Source organism: Rhea americana, unplaced genomic scaffold (genome assembly GCF_003343005.1).
Source record: "Rhea americana isolate MKP2758 unplaced genomic scaffold, rheAme1 scaffold_1, whole genome shotgun sequence".
Taxonomy (NCBI): domain Eukaryota; kingdom Metazoa; phylum Chordata; class Aves; order Rheiformes; family Rheidae; genus Rhea; species Rhea americana.
This window is the reverse complement of record NW_028185038.1, coordinates 5691944-5702636: the sequence shown is the minus strand read 5'-3', so window position 1 is coordinate 5702636 and position 10693 is coordinate 5691944. Positions and strand designations below refer to the sequence as shown.

At 44.3% G+C, this 10693-nt stretch overlaps 1 protein-coding gene across 1 annotated transcript; it reads right to left on the bottom strand.

Annotated features, from left to right (window-relative positions):
• Positions 1-320: 320 nt before the first annotated feature.
• Positions 321-5171, bottom strand: SYPL1 (synaptophysin like 1). The gene is made up of 5 exons (XM_085325967.1): positions 5103-5171; positions 3801-3919; positions 2353-2557; positions 1356-1544; positions 321-452 (listed from the first exon to the last, which is right to left on the bottom strand). The coding sequence occupies exons 1-5, from the start codon at positions 5169-5171 to the stop codon at positions 321-323; spliced, it is 714 nt and encodes a 237-aa protein (XP_085182093.1).
• Positions 5172-10693: the final 5522 nt, after the last annotated feature.

Below are 10693 nucleotides of genomic sequence, written 5' to 3'. Positions count from 1 at the left end.
CAGTTGAGGCTTGTTAGAGCTAAGTAACCTGCAGTAATAACCCAAATGCAATTGCTCTCCTAACCCATCCCTCCTATGACGCTAACCTAAGAACCCTCTTGAAGGAGTCAGCATATAGGTAATCTACACACTTTGCTCTTCAAGAACTGTGATAAAAAGCTGCACAACTTCGAAAAGCTGAGATACCCAAGATCTTATGTCAAACCATAGTACAAAGAARTTTGTTCAAAATACCAATTATTACTGAAACAAATCCTAATGGATCTATGCTGTTGGCAGCATGTGGCAGAAGTAGAAGCACTTCAGAGTATTCCTTGTTTTTATATTCCTCTTGGAGCTGGATATATTCCTGAACTTTGAGAAGCTTTGTTTGTCTGGCTGTGCAAGTTGGTGTCCTTGTATACAAACCAAACGTTTCCTCCCCACAGAATCATATTAAGCAAACCAAACACCTGCAGGTTTAAAAAAAGAGAGAGAAGTTTGAAGACTTCAAAAGAAGCCAGAAGCAGCAGCAACCACCTTTGTCATCCCTCTGATTTTGGTACAAGACACTTAAAATAGCTTATAACATGCTTTAGAATATTCTTACAGACATCTTCGGAAGTCAGAGAATCAACTTATTCTGTCCTTTGTATGGAATTAGAAAAATTCAGTCACTTAGTCAGCTCTGCATATGCACATCCAAACCACATGACTGATTACTACTGGGCCAACACTGGATCACTACTGTAACAACAGTAAGTTTTAAAAAGTATGATTTACTGGGAGGATCATACAAGCCTCATTTGTCCTGCTCTGGAGAAGGGAGTTCTTTCTATGAACATAAGCACCCTACGCCAATCATGGCATAAAGAACCTCAGTTTGAGGTGTGGAAAATTCTCATAAAGAAAAAAGCCAAATTTGATACCAACAGGCAGAGCAGGGATTATAGTTTTTCTCCGTACTTGCACCACTTAGCAAGCCACTTGATTTACCCAGTAACATATTACAAGCAGCTCTTTGATCCAGACAGAAGTAATATGGGAACTTAAAYGCATCTGTAAATATCACATCTAACAGCTCTAGAAACAGATTCTAGAAGTTCTCTTCAAAGAAAGGAAAAATATACATATACACCCCCCCATATATATACATTATATATATATATATATATGGTGTGTGTGTGTATATATATATACACACACGTTATTCTGGCCAACAATCTGCCACAGTATTAACGGGCCTGAATGACTAGTAACCCATAAAGAAATCTTAACAAGAAGCAAAATGTGACCAGCAGCAAACAGGAATCTCAGCTGCTGTRGAATATTTTACACCAAATGGGTACAGTAGATGCATCATAAGACATACATACCACTGACACATTCAGAGTTCCCATGCTGGTTACAGAAGCAARAATACAAGCTGTTCCTGGGGCTTTACAAGAGTCAACTTCTAGAATAATGCTGGCACCAGTGGATATTTTGATGTCAGTAAGTGCCTTTGCCCAAGCAGAAGTACTGGCCAGCCACAGAAAGGCTGTTATGACAGTGATAGCCAAGTCCTGCAGAAAAGTATTCATTATTAGGTTAAAAAAAAAAATCTGTGTGAATGTACACATAAGGCAGAGACAGTACAATTACATGATCCAAATAACCACATCAGTGCTAACAAGCACATTCTAGAGACTCACAATACTGTGTTTACAACCTAAGTTATAATCTGTGTTGATTATCAACTGCAGAAAACTGTCTGCCTTTTGTATCTAAACAAGCATAAGCAATTTCATCCTTGAGAAGAAATCTCATTGTAAACCAGATATCTAATACTTATACTAGAAACTTTAAGCCAAAGTTTGGCAAACTGAGGCCAGCAGGGGAAGAATGCAGAGGATTTAAGTCTGGTTGACTGGTACACTCAAATTTAGTATCAAAGCTCTCTAGGTCTGTTTCTCATCTTGCTCAAGAATCTCCTCCTTGATGACACTGGTCAGGGCTTCAGTATTTAAGTTACTTCCTTTTGCTTATTGCATCTGTGCAGTAGGTGCTCTACACAGGGGATATTCCCGGAGCCTAACAGATGAGGCTCCCCATATGCAATAGTGGAATATTCAAATGCATAACAGTTGTAGAGAGGACACTGTTCACCTGGGAAGGTAGAACTTCATTTCACTCTTTGAWTCAATAATTGCCTAAGATAAGATACTACAGATGTTTAAGAACTTAACATCCCCTTTTCTATTCAAGGGCTATAGCCACTAGTTTCAAAGACTTGTGCTCATGTTTGTAAGTTTGTTCAGATACTCAAATTAGCAGTATTTCTCATTTCTTTGTGTTTTTTAAAAGGGGAGTCATTAACATTTTATTACTTACAGTCAGTGGAAACTTGCTGTTGCGCTGATAAACATGCATATATCCAATATATATCACAAGGGCAGCAGTGCAGTAAAGAAATACCAACACTGCAAGTGTAACAAAGAACTGTGCAGAAGAGGCAAAGTTGCCCACAAGATAGAAGTCAGTCCAGGTACCACCACACTGTTTTGGATCCGGCGCACTAAACACAACGGTATTCAACCTGAAAAGATTATATCCCTTATGCAGWTAGGGTTTGCTACACAGTGAAAATTTCATGTAGTTATGCTTTATGAGAACAGTGCTTCAGCATTCTGGTTGTGCTAAGTTACTCTATAGAGCTATTTGAATCATGAAGTAGTCATGTAATGCTAAGACGTGTGAAAATCTGGAACAATAATCTATGAATATTCTTTCTATATGAATAGCAGTTTCAAGAGAGAGATCTTGATCATATGTCAAGAGTAACTGAAGAAAGAACTCCATTTTGGAAACAGATCTAATTGAACTATTAAGTTCAATCAGAGACTAGCAGTTAAACAGGCAGATTAGGGTTTATAAGGCACTGAGTTGCATCATTAATTACAAGCAAATGGAAGCACTGAACCTACAAGTACATTAAGCTGCTGGTCACTGAGAAGGGAGCACAGAAGTGTTTCAGATTCCCACTCTCCTCTCCAAGTGCTGCTAAATGCTTGACTTCRTGTCTGAGTTTGGTACTTCCATAGCAACCTTTACAAGCTTGCATCTGAATCCACCTCAGTTGTTACATCTATGCTTATTGAAAGCTTACTGAACACAAAGTCTGAGCTTGTTTTGACTGTGCAGCTGCTAGATCAAAGAGGAAGCCTTGCTCCTCACACTCAGGGAACAAGCATTGGCCCATCTTTTCCATCCTGAGACCCTTCTACCTGCAAGAGCACTACAAAGGCAGAAGAGTATTGGGTTACTGTGTACCCAGCACTTGTGGCAAACATCATAGTGGAATAAGCTGAAAAAACAAGTTTTTCCATTCAGTCTTTAAATAAAGTCACTATACAAATGGCTTATATATAATCTTATCTGGGTCATAATGCAGCTACAGTTTGATGAATAAAGAAAATGTTAAGATTTTAATTAATAAGCAAATTAAACAATCACTTCCTGTATCAGTCAYGCAATGCTAAAAACATAGCTTAAGGTATAGTAATAAAAAGCAGCAGCGTACCTTATTGCCATACCTACTTCACTCTACAGGGCACTGACAACCAGAATGCTTTGAAGTACAACAAAATATTTACACTGACTGCTGTGGAACAAGCTAGAGGTTTCACATTCCTCTCCCCCCCCACCCCCCCAAGATACACATCTAAAAGTATGTATTCATATGAGATAGACTGGGAAAAAAACAAAAAAACACCACCACAAACTCAAGGGGGGCACAGGGGGAGAATGTATATGAGCAACAACTGAAAAGGTATACTCACCGGAATGGATAAGCAAAAGCAGCTGTAACTGTTTTGTTTACCACTCCCTTACAGGAAACCAGAAGGGTAATTTCACCTTGAAAGCCTCCACATGTGGCAAAAGCAAAGATGGAAAAAATCTACAGAAAATTTTTACAGGAACACATTAGTACAATAGCAGCCCCTAACCTTCAGTCTTCTTCCAGTTTCTATGGATATGTATTTCTTCAGATTAATAGCCAACTCATTTAAGTCTGATTTCATATCCAAAGACACCTGGAAGAAGGAAAAAACTGCCATGCTACATGAAAACCATTTTAACATTCACTTAAGAGGCTGTATTTCAGCAGTCAACTCTATTCATAATCATTCACTGAAAACTTTCAAAGAGCAAGAACCAACAGAACCTGGATGTTTGTTTTGTCTTTAGCTAGAGCTACTGCTCTTATTTCTAGGGGAAGTAAGGAGATTTTTTTAGAAATACACCAGCAGAGCTCAAAGGAAACAAACCCAATCTTTTAGCTTAAGTAATCAGTGAAGGCAAGGAGCAAGTGAAGGGCTATGTTAGCAGTAGGAAGGCAGTAAGTGACATCAGGAGGAAAGAGCACATCGAGCTTCCATAACTGAAAACACAGGCAACAACTAACAAAAAACAATTGGAAAAGTGCAAATTAAAGATCTTTCTTAACTCTACAGTGAAAGCATTTTTTTTTTAATTTTAAATGCAAACATCAAAAGCCAACACAGTACTTCTTGGGGGTACCTTTTTGGGGAAAGCCTAAAACATCCATAAGTCTGCATTAAAGCAGCCAGCAGCTACACGTGCTCCAAGTATCATATTGGACTACTGCAGACCCACTGCTTGTGCTTCCAGGAAGCCAGGTTTGTTACACAGCTCTCTTGACAGCTGAGAGTTTCCCCTTCTTCACTAGCATCCCCCCCCCCAAATTTCCTGTGATGAGGGGAGACACCACCACCATTCAGCAGCACCAGAGCTGGTGGTAACACCCATATTCTGGGCATTGGCAGAGCTGTTCCCTCCCCATAGAGGGCCTAGCTGAAGAGCTGCCTTGTGCCAAGCAGCCACCMCCACCAGTGGCACACAGCAGGGACAGGGCAGCCTGCCAGCAGCCCCTCTTTGGGCCCAGGCAGCTACAACACAGCAGCAAAGGCAAAGCCACCCCTCAGCTGGGCAGGGCCCTGCTGCAGGCCCCAGGGCACCAGATACCCCAAAGGGCCTTGCTTGGGCCCTAGAGACAGGCCGGGCAGGAGGAGACAGAGCCCCAGAGGGCACTGCCAGGCTCTCCCAGGGCCTCCACTCACCCACTCAAGGACCTTGATGAAGCCCAGGGGCTCCAGGAGCAGCCCAAAGTCCACCCGGAGTCCAAGCATCCTGGGAGACACCAGAGACCCACAGGGCACTACAACAACCCACCAGCCGGCCCAGGGCCTTAAGAGGGGCACCCCGCCCTGCCCCGCCCCTTGCCCCACTCTGGGGCGGAGCCACAGCTCCTGGCCCCGCCCACTGCCCACCTTCTTGCTCTCTGGGGCGGAGCCAAAGCTCCTGGCCCCGCCCACTGCCCACCTTCTCTCTCTCTGGGGCGGAGCCGTGGCTCCTGGCCCCGCCCATTGCCCCTCTCTGGGGCGGAGCTGCAGCTCCTGGCCCCGCCCATTGCCTCACTCCTGGGCTGAGTGGCAGCTCCTGTCCCCGCCCATTGCCTCGCTCTGGGGCTGAGCAGTGGCTCCTGGCCCCGCCCACACTGCAGCGGCCATCTTGTTGTGGAGCSCACAGAGGAAGGCTGGTGTTGGGGTCCCCCTGGTATGGGGACCTGTGTCTGGGTCGCTGGTGCCTGCTGGGCTGGTTTTGGGCGAGTGGCCCTGGACTGTCCACAGGAAATGGCTCTGCACGCAGCAGGCCGAGGCAAACGGCACAAGCAATAGCTGCGGCCATTTTGTGAAGCTTAGCCACAGCTGTCAGAGGTCGAAATGGGTGTTCTTGGCTGACTGGGGTGGCAAAGCGTGGAGAGTGCTGCCACTCAGGAGCCTCAGCTCAAGTCCCTAGACAACATCGAGGAGTAGGAGCTGGTTCTGCAGTGGGGGCACAGACCRTGGTGTGAGCACTGCGCTTCCTCGTGGCTGAGCCTTGTGTGAGGCAAGCGGGGAGGGATGGAGGTGGTGGGCAGCCCCAGGGCCGGAGGAGCTGTGATGTGCTGCTCCTTGCATCTCCTGGCTGACACGAGGCTGCACGGCGCTCAATGGATGGCTTCGGTTTTACTTAGTTGGATAAGAATAGCTCCCTAAGGAGATTTCTTAGGAGAGTATGCTGTGCTATATCTTGATTTTGGGTTTAACAGTCCTAATAACAAACTGACACAGTCCTAATAGCTAGCTGAACAGAAGCACTTAAAAAACTCCCATGCACTGAGAGTTTGCTAAAGTCTTCTTGACTACTTTTTTAAAGCTTTAAATAATTTTTGTGATTGTGCTGTGTAACTGAGATTTTAATCTGCAAAACCAAAGAGCTAAAACTCACAATGAAAAAACAACTGATACCTGTGAGAGAGACCACCCTCTTGCCCTCTTCATGTGACTCAAGAGACCATGGCTGATGGAGGCAGCAAACGAACACAGCAGTTTCCAGGTGCTCCTTCTTGTTCTTCTAGAAATTTCTTCTGAGATCATCAAGGGACTCCTGGGAACCTTCTGAGGAATGTCAAGGTGCCGGCTGCTGCCAGGAGAGCACGGCTGCTGGGGGCTGTGACATCTAGAAAGCTCTAGTTGCTTCCAGTGAGCTCTGTCAGCTGTTCCTGATCCACGGGGGCTTGGAGCTTTGTCCAAGCTGACTTCTGACTGAGGATGGTGAGGCACAAGTCCAGCAGGTGCTATGGAGAGGCCTGTGTTARGGCTGGCCAAGGGCACATCTCTCAGAGGGAGCTGACAGATGCAGSAATTTGTGTGGAAGGCTGTACAGAAGGGGACTAGAGACTTTGCTCAAGCATCTGCCTGTTCCACTGTGGTGACAGGAGTAGTCAGCATGGATTCACCAAGGGRAAATCCTGCTTAACCAGTCTTCTATGATGGCATGACTGGCTGGGTAGATGAGGGAAGAGCAGTGGACGTTGTGTACCTTGACTTCAGCAAGGCTTTTGACACTGTCTCCCGTAACATCCTCCCAGATAAGCTCAGGAAGTGTGGGTTTAATGAGTGGGCATTGAGGTGGATTGAGAACTGGCTGAAAGGCAGAGCTCAGAGGGTTGTCATCAGTGACATGGAGTCCAGCTGGAGGCCTGTGGCTAGTGGAATCCCCCAGGGCTCAGTACTGGGTCCCATCCTGTTCAACTTCTTCATCAACGACCTGGATGAGGGGACAGAGTGCCTCCTCAGCAGGTTTTCTGATGCTGCCAAGCTGGGAGGAGTGGCTGACACACCTGAGGGCTGTGCTGCCATTCAGAAAGACCTGGACAGGCTGGAGAGCTGGATGGAGAGGAACCTCCTGAGGYTCAACAACGGYAAGWGCAGAGTCCTGCACCTAGGGAAGAATAACCCKAGGCACCAGTACAAGCTGGGGGCTGACCAGTACAAGCTGGGGGCTGACCTTTTGGAGAGCAGCTCTGCAGAGAAGGACCTGGGAGTGCTGGTGGATGACAAGTTGACTATGAGGCAGCAATGTGCCCTTGTGGCCAAGAAAGCCAATGGTCTCCTGGGGTGCATYAGGAAGASTGTTGCCAGCAGGTCAAGGGAGRTGATCCTGCCCCTCTACTCAGCCCTGGGGAGGCCTCATCTCGAGTACTGCATCCAGTTCTGGGCTCCYCAGTCCAAGAGAGACGTGGAGCTACTGGAGAGAGTCTAGTGTAGGGCCATGAGGATGATCAGAGGGCTGGAGCATCTGCCCWATGAGGAATGGCTGCGAGAGCTTGACCTCTTTAGCCTGGGGAAGAGAAGACTGAGGGGAAATACTTGCCTCTGTGACAGATGTTACTGCTGTGCATAAGTCATGGGAAGCTGGACAAGGATGGTAACATGGGGAAGCTGCCTGGTCGGGAAATACTTGTGAGAACGGTAGCAAAATGTCAGTCTTTCAACTGGTCTGGGGCTGTACTGCTCCAAAACGTTGGCAGCAGGGATAGGACACYCATGCAATTCACTTCTCTGTTCAAGGAGAAATTTCTACCTTACCTTTCTGATGATGAGCAAGAGAAGTATGGAGGCCTCCTGCTGCTGTGGTTTCCTGGAAGCAGTCCAAGTTTAAAGCTGTGAAAAGGATTTTTCTTGTCCTTTCTTTCACTGCTGCCTTACAAGTACAACTGCTGCCCAGCCTGGCCGCCTCCTTCCTGACTGGAGGCTTCTGCTTCRTTTTCATTTGTGATAATGAGCCTAATCTGAACTACATGCACAATATATAGTAAATCCCCAATTGTCAGACTTTGATGTKCCTGTCCTTGAGGATTATATAAACTCTTAAACTGAATAGAATAGGATCCTTTATGACACAAATATTCTGTTGTTGATGCCTCAAAATAAAATGAATTCRTGTCGTTGGTTCTCTTTGTAACAGTACCTGTAAACTATTTTCAAATCTGATGTAATTGCAGATTTGCTGACATTATTATTAAGCTTGTGTTATTACTATGTGACCTTGCTTTTAAGAGCAATACACAGAATAGTAATAAATTAATTACAAGTGAAGACTATTTGGCATGTATACTAGAAATTCCCAAGAATATGTGTTTKTTGGTACAAAAGACACTTGGTACGGGGCAGTGCCCTAAATGGCAAGAGCACTTGCATAGTGAAGGCAACGTGTGGATCTTTGTTTGGCAGACTGCGCTGTCCTGCGAGGGTAGTAGCACTTGGGGCATATGGTGCCAAGCCTCCTAGGACTGCACCTGAATGGCCAGACAGCATTGAGCATATTCTAAAACTGATTTTAAATTGTTTCATTGCCTTATTTATGTCATAGCTGTAGAGCACTCCCAGATGTGTGTAAGCTTTCTAAGCAAAATAAAGATTTTCTGCTCCTCAGAGCAGGCCAACCAAAACATTCCCCATGCTGTCAGATGTCATAGCAGGGTATCACAGAAGTGGGAGTGCCCAGTGTAACAGGGTCTACACAACCAGTCTGCAGAATTGCACCTTAGATTTGCAGTGAGGGTGACAAGATCTGTGATGGTCCAGACCTCCTGTGTGCGCTCCGGTGCAGTCTTGGATCCAGCCTCAAGGAAGCTCTGTCTCCTGCAAATGYGTGGCGCTGCAGAGCCATCTTTAGCACTTCCAAAACAGAGCTGTCTGTTCAAGCCTTCACCCTGTGGCTTCAGGGATGTTTTAGATATGCTGAGCATAGGCTGTCTGAGCACCTCTGATTGTCTAAGACAATAAAACTTTATTTCATTAACTAATGTTGCAAGGGGAGAACACTAATCTGTGATTTTCCTGTTGAAATTAGTCCCCATTAAAACCAGTGATGTTAAACAGGGTTACAAATCAGGGAACAAGACCACAGCAAAACTGTACGAGTCTGCTGGGCTATTTCTCACAGCGATATTGCAGTGGCACATCTCAAACAGTATTTAGTTTGACCCAGGCAGATCTTGTAGGATCAGAGTTGAGTGGGTGAGTCTCTCGGGGGAATTGACAGAGCTCTCATCATTTTTTTCTCGTATTTTTAAAGTACTCAGTGTAGATTTTGAAAAGRCCCTCCAATCTAAGGATCTGACACAGTCAACGTAATGCCCCCTTGAATTAAACGAGCAGTCGCTGAATTCATAAAGCACACCCTATGGAAGACTGTCTGTGCTCCCTACCGGCCATGTATTACATGAACCTCAGAAAAAAAAACAGTCCAGACAAGCAGTGTTGTGGATTCAGGCCATCTTAATTAGCTTAACCACCTTGAACAGCCAGTTCCTTTAAGGAGTAAAATTGAAATATAAAAAAGGGACAGGACAAGATAAGAAGATGGAAAATCTATTTGGTCATTGTCTTCACCACATGCTTTAAGCCCAAGAAAAATTGTTCCATATGTGTAAGTGGCATTTCAACTCTTGTTTCAATCTAAAAGAACTAAGCAATCCTTCCCCACCAAACCCCATCCATATCCAGCACACCTTGGTATTCTTTCATGTCTCTGTCTTCCTTCCTCCCCATMTTTTACTTAAAACCCCATAAATAATGTGTCTCCCTGAAAAATACATATAGACATTTGTCTGACTGCTCTCCTTTTCCACTTGTCAGTTAGCTAAAAATATTTCATTACTTAAAGTATTCTTCAAAAGTGCTCTCAGCCCTTGACTGTTTTTTTTTTCCAAAGTCTTTTCAGGTGTCAGATGTCTGGTAGAGAAGTATTCTGAACTACATACAGTATTCTAGATACAGGCTCATTAATTCAAAATTGAAAAAGGCTCTTAATTTTTCACTCCATATAACTTATCTCTCCACTGGGGTTAAAAGTATTTCAGAACATTTTTGCTAGTGGATTGCATTCAAAAGTAATACCAGACATTTTAAATATATCTGGTGCTTCCATGGGGCCAGTTTCATAAACTGAAACCAATTGGATCAAATCTCTGCAAGGAAGAATTTCAGCAGGTGAACCGTAAACTGCTTAGGATCACTATAATAAGTGAAAAAGCCCACAACAGAAAAAGAGAGTTATTTTGCTTAGAAAACCAGCTTGGGTTAGAGAGAAAGGTAAAGAAGTATAAAAATTATATAACAAATGGAAGAAAGAAGAAGTTGGTAATAAGAGATATAAATTAGAAGGTAGACTATTGCAGAAAAGTAATAAGGAAGCAAATAGACTATGGCAATGCATTTTTAAAACATGGAAGAGAAGAGGTTATACCAAGGTGAATAGACAGAAATGGCAGAAATACCAGCTAAAAAAAGGCAGGAATGACCAATATTATGTTCTGTAT